At 64.4% G+C, this 12,321-nt stretch overlaps 2 protein-coding genes across 5 annotated transcripts; both read left to right on the forward strand.

Moving 5' to 3' along the window:
- Window positions 1-467: 467 nt before the first annotated feature.
- SNRNP27 (small nuclear ribonucleoprotein U4/U6.U5 subunit 27) lies at window positions 468-2,800 on the forward strand. 2 transcript variants are annotated; one of them, XM_030964134.1, is made up of 6 exons: window positions 468-622; window positions 1,237-1,357; window positions 1,567-1,679; window positions 1,806-1,885; window positions 1,968-2,032; window positions 2,491-2,800. In XM_030964134.1, exons 1-6 carry the CDS (start codon window positions 586-588, stop codon window positions 2,543-2,545), a joined length of 471 nt encoding a protein of 156 aa, XP_030819994.1. In that variant the 5' UTR covers window positions 468-585; the 3' UTR covers window positions 2,546-2,800. The 2 variants fall into 2 exon arrangements, with proteins under 2 accessions (XP_030819994.1, XP_030819995.1); XM_030964135.1 differs by having other exon boundaries at window positions 1,570-1,679.
- An 814-nt stretch (window positions 2,801-3,614) lies between these two features.
- MXD1 (MAX dimerization protein 1) lies at window positions 3,615-9,467 on the forward strand. 3 transcript variants are annotated; one of them, XM_030964124.1, is made up of 6 exons: window positions 3,615-3,746; window positions 3,836-3,932; window positions 6,357-6,386; window positions 7,406-7,520; window positions 7,867-8,026; window positions 8,105-9,467. In XM_030964124.1, the coding sequence occupies exons 1-6, from the start codon at window positions 3,674-3,676 to the stop codon at window positions 8,290-8,292; spliced, it is 663 nt and encodes a 220-aa protein (XP_030819984.1). In that variant the 5' UTR covers window positions 3,615-3,673; the 3' UTR covers window positions 8,293-9,467. The 3 variants fall into 3 exon arrangements, with proteins under 3 accessions (XP_030819984.1, XP_030819985.1, XP_030819983.1); XM_030964125.1 differs by having other exon boundaries at window positions 8,108-9,467; XM_030964123.1 differs by having other exon boundaries at window positions 7,867-9,467.
- Window positions 9,468-12,321: the final 2,854 nt, after the last annotated feature.

Genomic DNA, 12,321 nt, shown 5'->3' on the forward strand with positions numbered 1-12,321 from the left:
GACGGCACGGTGCCATGGTTCAGGGACGGGACTGCCCCCGGAGCCGCTGGCACTGGGTGTGCCGGACACCGGGAAGGTTCCAGCAGCTTCCCAGAGAAGCCCCTCATGAACCCCCCACTACCGCAGCCGGCACAGCCGCAGCACCTTCGGACTCCGGGCCGGCTGAGGGCGACTGTAACGGCCCCGCCTTCCTCCCCTCCCCTTCCTGCCCTCTCCTCTTTCCAGCCCTCCTCTTCCTCCCGGCTCTCCCCTCGCATTCCGGCCTGGGCGGGTTCTCGGAGCGAGCGGCGGGACCGGCCCGGTGCGTCCCGATGCGGTGCTGACCGGCCCCTCAGGCCGGGTCCCCTCAGGCCGGCCCCCCAGCGCCCCCCGGCACGCCCAGGTCAGCGGCCCCCTCAGCGGTCCCGGCAGCGTTAGCCGTCCTAGCGGTTCGAGAGCGCACGCGAGCCGGCCCCAGGCCCCTCCCCTCAGCGGCCCCTCGCCCGGTCCCCTCAGGCCCGGCTCCCCTCAGCCCGGCTCCTCTCAGCCGGGTCCCCTCGGGCCGGCGGCGCCGTGGGAGCAGCAGCGCGGCGCTGAGGGGCGGCCATGGGCCGCAGCCGCTCCCGGTCACCGCCGCGGCGGGGTGAGGAGGCACCGGGGTACCGGGGGGAGCCAGGGAGGGATGGGAATGGCCGGGGAGGTCAGGGGGAGCCCGGGGGATGGGGCTCGGGGAGATCGGGGTGGAAGGGCCGGGGGTAGGGGGGACTGAGACCCTCAGGGCGGGGAGGCCCCGGTTCCTCGCTCTGGGGGAGAGCAGAGACTGCCTCCCTCATTCTCCTCTTCTTCATCCTCATCCTTCTCCATTCCTTCTCTTCTTCTTCTCCACTTCCTCCTCCTCTCCTTTTCCTCCTTCTCCCCCTCCCCATCCTTATCTCCTCCTCCTCTCCTTTTCTTTCTTTCCTCCCACCCCTCTCCACCTGGCTCCGGTTTTTGGGACCATCACCCCCTCCCACCCCTCTCCACCTTGCTCAGTTTTTGGGACCATCAGCCCCTCCTGGCTGATCCCCGCGGGTGATTCCCCTGGATCATTCCCCCCGCTCCAGCTGGGGATTTTTCCTGCTGCTCCTTGCCTCCTGCGGGTGCCCAGAGGGGTCCCTGAGCGGGGTGGGAAGGGCAGTCCCGGGTCGGTGCTGGGGTTTCCGTGGGATTCCCTTTGGGAAGCGGGCAGGGAGCAGCAGCTGAGCCTTCCCCGGGCAGAGCGGCGGCGCTCGCGCTCCACGTCCCGGGACAGGGACCGGCGGCGGCGGGAGCGATCGCGGTCCCGGGACAGGGACAGGAGGAGGAGCCGCTCCCGCTCCCCGCACCGGAGGCGATCCAGGTGAGGGCAGAGACATCCAGGTGAGGGGGAGGGATGATTCAGGTGAGGGTGGGGACATCCAGGTGATATCAGGGATGATCCGGGTGAGGGCAAGGGCACCAGCGTGGGGTGGGCACATCTAGGTGAGGGCACCCTGGGTGACGTGGGGACAGCAGGAGCTCCAGGTGGGGACTGCAGGTGGGAATTGCAGCCCCAGCTCCGTGCCTCAGCAGGTCCCCGCGCCGGCACCGCTCCAGCTCCTCGTCACCAGCACGGCCCAAGGAGCGCCGGGATGAGGAGAAGAAGGAGCTCAAGGACTCCAAGAAGGAGCGGCAGATCACAGGTGAGGGGGGTTTCCATCTTGGAGCACCCCCAGGTGCCCCCCGGGACCAGGGCCAGCCCAGGGACACCTGGATTTTTGGGAATCCCAACATCCGTGTTTGCTCAGTCCCCAATTTTCTTCCCCCAGAGGAGGATTTGCAGGGCAAGACAGAGGAGGAGATCGAGATGATGAAGATGATGGGTTTTGCCTCCTTTGATACCACCAAGGTGAGCGCCACTCCAGGGGCTCTGCGGGGTCAGCTGCCCTGTTTGGGGGTAATCCATGGGATTTTGGGGCGTTTCTCCTCAGGGGAAGAAGGTGGATGGTGCTGCCAATGCCTACGCCATCAACGTGTCCCAGAAGAGGAAGTACAGGTGTGTGTCCCCCTGCTTTGGGATGGAGAGAGGAGTTTTTGTGAGGTAGCTGTGGCCACTGTCTCACCCTCCAGGGAAAATGGAAATTTGGTGAGGTTTAGGCTCAAAAGCAGAGGTGAGAGCCCTCCAGATCCCCTGGGAATGGGGAAATCAGGAGGATGAGGAGTGAGGAGCACCTTAGGAACTGCTGGGATGTGCCCAGTGAGGCCTGGGCAGGACCAGAGCAGAGGCAAGCGACCCTGCTCACCCCAAAAACCACCCAGACTGTCAATTCTGCTCCCTTTCTGCTGGAACCTGGGCTCCTCTGCAGCAGCTCCTCGCTGGGAGCCTTCCTGCCCTCCTTTTGCTCAAATCCCTGGGGAATTGGCTTCCCGCGTGGGTTCCCTGTGGCCTCCCCTGGGTGTTTTTGTCCCGATTTCCCTGGATTTGGGGCTGACTCTGGCTCCATCCTCGCCCAGGCAATACATGAACAGAAAAGGAGGATTCAACAGGCCCCTGGATTTCATCGCCTGACGCTGGCATAGGCTCCCACCACGGAAGGATTTCTCTTCCCTGCACTCTCCTGGCTGGGTCCCGTGCTGGATTCCAGTGGAATTTGGGTTATTCCCAACAAATCCCACATCCAGAGCCTCCACGAGTTCCCAGATATTTGTTTTGTTGGGTTTTTTTTACAACAAAGGTCAGTTTCTGGCTGGGATTTTGCTGTGTTCTCCCCAGTTTTGGTTTGTTTCCCTGTTAATAAAACCCCAGATGTACTTTTTCCTTTAATTTTTATTATTCAGAGATAAAGCAGGGCCTGCATTCCCCCTGCCACAAATCCGTGGGGTGGACAGAGATTTTGGGGCTGGGAGCCCCCGGGGGGGCAGTGGGATCTGGGGTGTTTTGGGAGGGGATTTGGGTGCTCTGAGCCCTGCCCGGGCTTGGGGGTGGTTCTTGATTTGGGGGTCCCAAGGTGCTCCCTGCACAGGGGGACCCTGCCCGGGGGTGTCACTGCCCTGGCGTGGGGTCCTGGCTCTGTGGGGGTCCCTGTCCCCATCCCGTGGGTCCCCATCCCGGTGGTCTGTCCCTATCCCGGGGTCCCGGTCCCTGTCCCCATCCCGGGGGTCCCTGTCCCCATCCCGGGGTCCCGGTCCCTGTCCCCATCCCGGGGGTCTGTCCCCATCCCGGGGTCCCTGTCCGGGGGTCTGTCCCTGTCCCTCTCTCTGTCCCCGTCCGTGCTTACGTTGCCCGACGTAGCCGAGGCCCCGCCCCTCCCCGTCCGGCCTCGCCATTGGCTGAGCGGCAGGAAGTGAGTCAGGGCAGAGCGTGCGGCCAGCGGGGCGGTGCCGGTCGTGTGGGCGGGGCCCCGCCGGGGAGGGTCGGGCCAATAGCAGGAGGGCGTGGCGCTCTCGCCCAATAGCAGCGAGAGGGGGGCGTGTCCTCAGGCGCGGCCACGCTCCCTCTCCGCCGCTCGTGGAGGCGCTGGGCGGGGCCTCCCCTCACCCTCCAATCAGCGGCGGGGCCGGGCGGGGCCTGTCTCAACCTCCGCCAATGAGCGGCGTTGGGGGCGTGGCGCGCGCGGGGTCTGGCGGAGCGGCGCTCGGGGCGGGCAGAGGCCGCCGCTCCCCCCCGCCGCCGGTCGCGGCCCGTCCCGGCCCCGCCATGGCCGCCCCTCCCCGCCTCGGCATCCAGATGCTGCTGGAGGCCGCCGAGTTCCTGGAGCGGCGGGAGCGAGGTACCCCCCGCCGTGCCCCCCGCCGTGCCCCCGGCGGCGCCCCCGGCCGGGCCCCGCCGTGACCCGCGCCCGCCGTTGTGTCTCCGCAGAAGCCGAGCACGGTTACGCCTCGCTGTGGCCCGGCGGGAAGGACGGCGAGGCCCCGCGGCGCCGCGCCAAGGCCCGGAGGAGCGGCGGCGGCGGCAGGTGACGGCGGCACCGGGCGGGGCGGGGGACCGGCCCGGAGGGGCCCGGCCGGGGCAGCTCCGGCCCCGCGCGGCCCGAACCGGGGAGCCCCCGCTGGCACCGGGCGGGCGGGGGACAGGCCCGCGGGGCTCCGTGTCCGGTCAGGCCGCTGCTCCCGGGCCGGGCCGGGCTCACCGCCCCGCTCCCGCTGTCACCGGGGGTGCGACAGGCCCGGGGACCCTCCTGGCACGGTGTCTGCCGGGTCCCTCTGTGCCCAGGTGCGCCCCGGGCCCGGGGCTCCTGTCCGCGCTGTCCCGGCTCGGGGAGGCCCCGCTGTCCCCGGGGCCGTGCCGGTTCCCCGGTAACCCGGGCTCTGGTGGGGCCCCCCCGCCGTCCCTGGGGGTGTCACAGTGCCGGGGGCACCGTCCTGCCGCGGGGTGTGTGTGACAGAGCGGGGACCCTGCTCTGGCCGTGGGTGACCCGGCTCGGGCCGGTCCTGTTGTCGCTGGGTGTGTGACAGCGCTGGGTGGGGCTCTGCTGTCACCAAAGTCCACCTGTCAGCGGGTGTGACAGCCTGGCTGGCACCTTCCTGTCCCTGGCTGACCGGCCCGGAGAGCTGCTGCTGTCACAGAGCCGGGCAGGGCTGGGGGGACCCTCCTGTCACCTCCTGAGTTGCCCCAAACCCAGCAGAGCCTCCCCTTGTCCCTCTGTCCTTGTCCCCCGCTGGTTTAAAGCCTTTTCTCCGAGCCGCAGCACCCATGCTGAATTCCGGGGGCAGGCCGCACGCCCGGAGCCTTCGCTGCCGCCCTGCACTGCCCCAGCCGCTCGTGGCTCCGGGCCGTGCCCCCGCGGGGGCAGCAGCTCCATCCCGGCCCGTGCCCGGGGCCAGGAGGAGCCGGCTGCCGGTGGCAGCGCATCTGTCACCTTGTCACCTGTTCCTGCTCGAGCGCTGCCGGCCGCGCGGCGCCGCCGCCCCGACCTTTGGCAGTGTGCGATTCCCGGTGCCCCTCGAGGGGCAGAATCACCCGGGCTCCGGGGCAATCCGGGGTTTGTCCTGCCTGCACTCACTGCGGGCTTCCTGCTGGGGATGTTTGGTTTGCTTTGGGTCGGTCTGTTGAGGTTTTCAGGGATAAAACAGCAGATTCCGAAGGGAAAGCTGGTGATCAGCTGAGGTTCAGAGTGCTGGGAATCCAAACCAGTGGCTCTGTGGGCATGAGGTGGCTCTGGAGAGGATGTGGGAGCTCCACCTGCCCCGGGGTGAGGCTGCCAGCCCCTCTGTCCCTGTTTGTTTTATCCAGAATTTAAATCCATCAATCCATTCGGGTTTTTTCCCTCTAAATATTGGTGATGGTGAATGCAAGTCCTGAAGAGAAAAGAGCCATTCCAGGAAGGATCCAGGCAGAAGAGGGGATGGATTTGTAATTAGTGATTGTGGAGGTGATGGGAGCTTCACCCCATGGTCAGGAAATGTTTAGATAATTTAGAATCAAGGAAAACTCATAAAGCTGCAGCCCATGGCAGCCCCTTGGTAAAGGGCTGGGTGTGACACATTTATCCAGGGAGAAATGGAAAGGAGACCCTGCCCAGGAGCTGAGCCCTTCCAGCGTGCCAGGACAATCCCCCTGGAGTGGGAAATGTCCCTGCTGGGATGGGACAATTCTGGGGACATGGGAGATGGAGCCCACAAGCCACTGGAGCAGGGTGATCCAGCAGGAAGGGCTGGAAAAGGGAAGGAGACCTTGGGGAGCATCTCCCACTGCTGTGGTGGTGACATCCCTGCTTTCCCTTTGGTGGTGACATCCCTGCTTTCCCTTTGGTGACATCCCTCATTTTCCCTTCGGTGCCATCCCCCCTGGTTTCCTTTCCCCGTTTTTTCCCCTCTCCCCCCCCCCAGGCCCATCCAAGCAGGCGTCCCTGCTTTTTCAGGCACATAACAACATTTTTCCCCAAAGTGGAGTGGAGCTGCTGGAGGTGTTAGGAAGTCAGGGCAGGGGAGCAGCTCCTCCCTGGGATTGTGCCTTCCTCCTGGATTTCAGAGCAGGGAGAGCCAGCCCTGGCTTGTTTTCCACCCTTTCCCAGCTCTGTGGAAGTTGGGACCTCCAGGGGGGTTTGTTGTGGGTTTCCTGTGTTTGGGGTCTCCTCCAGAGCTGCTCGGTGCTGCTGGACACAGGAAAGGCTTTTTCCAATTTGTGTTCCTGGTTTGAGGGGCAGGGGTGAGCTGTTGATGCCAACCCCAGCTCAAAAACTCAGGAGTCTCTGGTTTAAAATCCCATTTCATGGTTTTCCCGACCCTTTTACTGGCACTCACATCCCTGGGTGTGGAGCTGTGGGAGCCCCCCGGGTGTGCAGCTTTTGCAGGGAGCCTTTGCTAATTCCCACATGTTAATCCCAACTGCTAATCCCTAATCAGCCAGGGGAGTTAATAACTTCTTCCTTCCATTCCAGGTCGACACACAATGAGATGGAAAAGAACAGGTGAGTGCCAGGGGGTGTCAGGAGCTGGGCTGGGGGCAATTATTGCTTTTCCAGGGCTGTTCCACCATCCTGAGATGGCCTGGGAGGGAAGGAAGGGGATAAAGGACACCAGGGATTAAAGCATCCCCTGTCCTTGGTTGTTGGGAATGGCATCCATCTCCACAGCCCTGCTTATCCAGGAAAATTATCTTTTCACAGGCTCATCTTTGAGCCAGCTGGAGTTTGGGATTTACCCCAAGTAAATCCCACTTTTTTGGCTGTGTTGCCATCCCGAGGCCCTTTGGGTGAGGAAATCCCTGTTCCCTCCCAGCATATCCCAAACAAGACCAGCAGGTCCTTGCAAAATCCCTTCGGAGCTGCCCGGGATCAGGTGGTTCAGGGATGGGTGTTACAACCCCTTCCCAAGGACCTGACCTACATCTCGGGGTTGGGAATGGACTCGGGGAATCTGGGATCTGCTGGGAGCACGGGGAATCTGGGATCTGCTGCTTTGTCCAGCACAAACAGGGATTTCCTCCAGGAGCTGGAGCTTCCCTCCTGCACTAACCTGGTAAAGCAGAGAAAACCCAGATGTTACAGGAAGAGGGAGGATTCCTGGAGAACAGCCAGCGCTCCTGCAGGGATCTGGGGCTTTTGTATCCCAAACCACCCTGTTCCTACTAAAAATAGGGAAAGGGAGCACTCCCAAGGGGTGTGCAGCTGGGTGCTAGCCTGGGCAGCCTCAGCTCTCAGCAGGAACCACACAGGAACCTGAGATGGAGGAGAATGACCAAAAGTGGATATTCTCACCCAGAATCCCTGAACTCATTGGCATTTTGCTGCCTGGGATCCCCCAGCAGCCAGCAGGGTTTATCCAGGAGCTTTTCCTTTTGCCTGGCTGCATTCTGCCCCAGTTTCTGGGAGCCCACGGGGGCTGGGGAGGCTCCCGGTGGGGTTGAGCTCCCAGCACCCCGTTTTCCCCAGCAGTGGGGTGGGGATGGCCCTCGGGGAGCTGAGGCAGCTGTGTGCTCCCGTTGCAGGCGTGCCCAGCTCCGGCTGTGCCTGGAGAGGCTGAAGGGGCTGGTGCCCCTGGGCGCAGCGGCCGGGCGGCACACCACGCTCAGCCTCCTCACCAGGGCCAGGCTGCACATCCAGGTGAGCCCCGAATGGGAGCCAGCACCGGGGGGGGCTGGGAGCAGCAGCCCAGGATGGGGCATGGGCTGGGAGAGCGCTGGGGTGACTGGGAGAGCCCTGGGATGGGGCTGGGGTAACTGGGGGAGTTCTGAATTGGGCTGGGATGACTGGGAGGAATCCATATGGCTCCATCCACATCCCACGTGTGCTGAAGATGGGAGCCCCTTGGGAATTGACGTGGACTGGGTGGGAATGCTGGGTGGCTCCAAGGGAATCCCAGGTGGCTCCAAGGAAATCTCAGGCTCAGAGTGCTCTGTCCCGGGTGGCTCCGAGGGAATCCCGGGCTCAGGGTGCCGTGTCCCCGCAGAAGCTGGAGGACCAGGAGCGCCGTGCCCTGCACCAGATCGAGCAGCTGCAGCGGGAGCAGCGGCACCTGCAGCGGCAGCTGGAGAAGCTGGGCATGGAGCGGGTCAGGATCGACAGCATCGGCTCCAGCCTCTCCTCCCAGCGCTCCGACTCGGACCAAGGTGAGAGCCCGCCCCGGGGCGCGGCCGGGGGGCGCCCTGGCCCTGCGGGAGCCCCAACCCTCCCCGTGTCCCCGGCAGAAGAGATGGACGTGGATGTGGAGAGCACGGACGACCTCCCGGCCGACCTGGACTGGAGCAGCAGCAGCCCCAGCGACTCGGACGAGCGCGGCAGCCTGCAGAGCCTGGGCAGCGACGAGGGCTACTCCAGCTCCGGCGGGACCCGGGCCAAGCCGGCCGGCGGCAGGAAGCTTCCCGCGGGCGTTTAGGGAGCTCTTCCCTCGGGATCCCGTTAGCCAGCGCAGCGACAGCGACCCCGCCAGCACTCCCTGCACGGAAACCCCCGCCCCCGGGGCACCGCCCGCTCCCGGGGCACTGCCCGCTCCCGGGGCTCCGTTTGCACCGCCTGCTCTGCTCCCGGGGCTCCGTTTGCACCGTCTTTTCCCGGGGCTCCGTTTTCTCCCGAGGCCCCGCCGGCCTCTGTGCCCGGCCTGGAGCCCCCGGGCGTGTCCCGGCAGCAGCAGCGACCTCAGGAGCCGGGCCCGGGCTGTCCCCAGGCTCTCGGTGCCCGGCGTTCCCCATCTCCTCCAGCCTCAGGAAGAGCCGAGGGTTTTTGGGAGCAGGTTGAAGACGGAGCCGCTGCTCTGTGGAGTTCCCATCCGCGGGGCCGGGCTGGGAGCGTTTGGGATCGGCCTCAGTCGGGGCTGCCTTGCCCGACTCTAAACCTTCAGGGACCCCAGCGCAGCCCTGCCCGGCCCCGGAGCGTTCCTGGCTGGGCCGCTCAGAGCCCTGGGCTCCTGTGCCGCTCCTGGAGCGTGGCACGGCCTTGCAGAGCCCTGGAATTCCCTCCCCGTCCTCTCGGGGACAGCTTCTTCTACCTCGGAGGGAGCCCGGGGCCTCTCTCCACCCCTTCAGCACAAAGATGATGCCTCTGCTCAGCAATAACCCCGCGGGATTCTCCCTCTCCCCCCGCCCGGGATCGGTCCGGGCTCCTGGAAGGTTCCAGAAGCCGCCACAGGGAGGGGCGTTCCCAGCCGTGGTGTGGATTCGTTCCCCAGCGCACTGGAGGAGCATTCCCAGCCCTTTTTGCTTGTGGAGACGTGGAGAGCTCTGCTTGCAGCACCTTCCCTTTCCCCTCGGGCTGCTCCGCGGCTTTCCCAGCCCCTGGGGCCGGCCAGGCCGGGCTGAGGGGCCCGGGAGCCCTCCCGGGGCTGGCACAGAGCCCGGACCCTCTGCCGGCGCCTCTCAGGGAATGCAGGTGCTGAAAGGCAGCGGGATGCTCCGTGGAGTGCGAGGGGATGGACGGGCAGCGGGAGACTCCGGTGCTTCCTTTCCCTTTCCCCTTTCCTTTCCTTTCCTTTCCTTTCCTTTCCTTTCCTTTCCTTTCCTTTCCTTTCCTTTCCTTTCCTTTCCTTTCCTTTCCTTTCCTTTCCTTTCCTTTCCTTTCCTTTCCTTTCCTTTCCTTTCCTTTCCTTTCCTTTCCTTTCCTTTCCTTTCCTTCCTTCCCTTCCCTTCCCTTCCCTTCCCTTCCCTTCCCTTCCCTTCCCTTCCCTTCCCTTCCCTTCCCTTCCCTTCCCTTCCCTTCCCTTCCCTTCCCTTCCCATACCCCACAAGTTGCCCAAATCCCCCAGATTCTGGCTCTTTTTTTTCCATGTCCTGGCTCATAAGAGAGGAAAAAAAACCAAACCCAAACCACAAGGAATTTTCCTTCAAAGCTGCTGGAATTTTCCACCCTCTGGCATTGTCACAGACCCTGGGCACCTGAGCTCAACCCCTGCGTGGGCAAAAAGAGGGGAAAAAAGGCAAAAAGGTGGAAAACACAGAGAAAAAGAGGAATGCCAGCTGCTGGGGTGGCTTTGCCTTCACCTGGGGAATCCCAGCTCTGGGCAGGTGCTTCCCAGCGCTGGGAAGGCCCTTCCAGAGGTACCAAGCGTTGATTTTTGGTTGGTTTGGGGCATTCTGAAGGCTTGGCCTCAGCACACGTGAGGGGTTTTGGCAGCTTTGTGCCTTTCTGAGCTCCCAATGCCTTTTTCCCCTTTTTCCCGCTCCTGGCCCAGGCTGACCCTGCCCAGCCCTTTGCACTGCGGGGCTGCTCCAGGGCCCCCAGAACTCTGCACTAACCCGGAATCCCCCGGGTCCCAGGGGCGGTGCCAGCCTTCTCCTGGAATTCACTGATCCACCAGCATTCCTATCAAACAAGCTGCAGGAAGGACTTTTTTATAGGTTGTGACAAAAATAAAAAACCCAGGGAGTGGGGGGAGTCGGATCGGGGCACGGACGGGTGGGAACCAAACCCACCCATTTTTGGGGCTGGTTTTCCTTTCTTTTTCCTTTTGGAATGCAGATCCCAAACCACCAGCTCCCAGGAAGCACCAAAATGTCCTTTTCTTTTCATCCTTGATTTTTCCAGCGGGTTCACCCCGTCCCCACTCAAGCTTTCCTTTGTTATTCTTTGGGACACCTCTGATTATTTGTATTTTCCCTCCTTTTTCTCTGTTCTTTCTGCTCTCCCCAAGCAGTGGCTCCAGCCCAGCTGGGAGGGGCTCAGCTCCCATTTCCAGCCGTTCCTGCTGTAAATGTAAATATCCCACTGCAGGGCTGAACCCCTGTGGCAAGCCAATAGAATGGTGCTTTTTTCTTTTTTTTTTTTTTTTTTTTTTTTTTTTTTTTTTTTTTTTTTTTTTTTTTTTTTTTTTTTTTGAATTCCGTGTTTTAGGAGATCTTCGCTGTGTCCATGGATATTTCTGTCTTGTTTGATTGTTAGGAAATAAATTATTTGGTTACGAAAGAGCAGGGACTGCTGCGGGAGGGGAGGGGAGGGGACACCGAGGGTGGCACAAGGACGGGGGTGGCACCGGGGGGGGGACAAGGACGGGGTGGGAGGGTGGCACTGGGGGTGGCGCAGGGGGACAGAGGGACACGGGGGGGACAGAGGGACAGGGGGAGCACAGGGGGACAGAGGGACACGGGGGGCACAGGGGGACAGAGGGACACGGGGGGCACAGGGGGACAGAGGGACACGGGGGGGACAGAGGGACACGGGGGGCACGGGGGGACAGAGGGACAGCTGGGAGCCGTCGCAGAGCCTCACCTGGGGCAGGTGCCCCGCCCGCGGGGCCGCGCCTGCCCCGAGGGCTCTCGAGGGACAAGTGGGGTCAGGGAGGGACCTGCCGGGAAGGGAGCGGGGAGGAGGGGACAGGGGGCACAGGGCTGGGGGATGGGCGGGACAGGGGGATTGGGGACGCTGGGGGACACGGGGGATATGGGGAAATGGGGGACAGGAGGGACACGGGGGGCATGGGGGACACGGGATATGGGGACATGGGGGACATGAGGCACACGGGAACAAGGGAGGACATGAGGGTTTGGAGCCATGGGGACATTGCGGGTTTTGGGGGGACACGCAGGGGAGCAGAGGGGCCTGGGGGGGACTGGAGGGTGACAGGAGGGACATGGGGGAATATCGGGGTGTGGGACCGTGGTGGCACAAAGGGGACACGGAGAGGGGAGGGGGATGGTGACGTGGTGGGGGGCACGGGGGGCTGGGGGGATGTGGGGAGATTGGGGCAGGGGGACCCCAATGGGAACCCCAACAGGGACAGCAGTGGGGACTCTCTGGGGACATTGCAGGGGGTCCCTGCTGGGGACACGGGGCCCTTGGACGGGGACCCGGGCGTGGGGCCAGCGCAGAGCGGCCGGGCGGGGGTGGCGGCCCCGCAGTGTCCCCTGGGTGTGACACACCTGTCCCCGGGAGCTGGCGCGGCCCCAGCGGCCACATCCCGCCGGCCCCGCGGGGCTTTAAGAGGCCGCGGGCTCGGCCCTGCCAGCGCTGGCCCCGCCATGGCCCTGGCACTGCCGCTGCTCCTCGCCCTGCTCGGGACCAGCCCAGGTAGGGCCCGTGCCCCCCGCGCTGGGCACCCCCCAAGGACCCTGTGCTGGAGTGACGGGGGCGCAGACCCTGGCAAGGGGGGCAGGGACCCTTGGGTGGGGTCTGGAGCCCCCTTGGGGTGGGGGATGGGGTGTGGGGGTGTCACGGGGGGGTCCCTTCCGCCCCCGGGATGGGTACGGGATGGGGAGGGTTCACTGAGGGGTGCCCCACACCCGGGTCCCCCCAGAGGGCTGGGCTGGGGTTAGGGGCTTTGGGGGGGTACTGGGGGTGTCCTGGGCTGCCAGGCCCCCCCGGCCGGGCGCTGACCGCGGCCGCAGGTTTGGGGGCGCCGGGGGGGCGCTGTGGGGTGCCCCCCTCAGCCTGGTGCCAGGACTGGGTGACGGCGCTGCGCTGCGGGGCCCTGGGGCGC

This window comes from Camarhynchus parvulus, chromosome 22, assembly GCF_901933205.1.
Source record: "Camarhynchus parvulus chromosome 22, STF_HiC, whole genome shotgun sequence".
NCBI classification, from domain to species: Eukaryota; Metazoa; Chordata; class Aves; order Passeriformes; family Thraupidae; genus Camarhynchus; species Camarhynchus parvulus.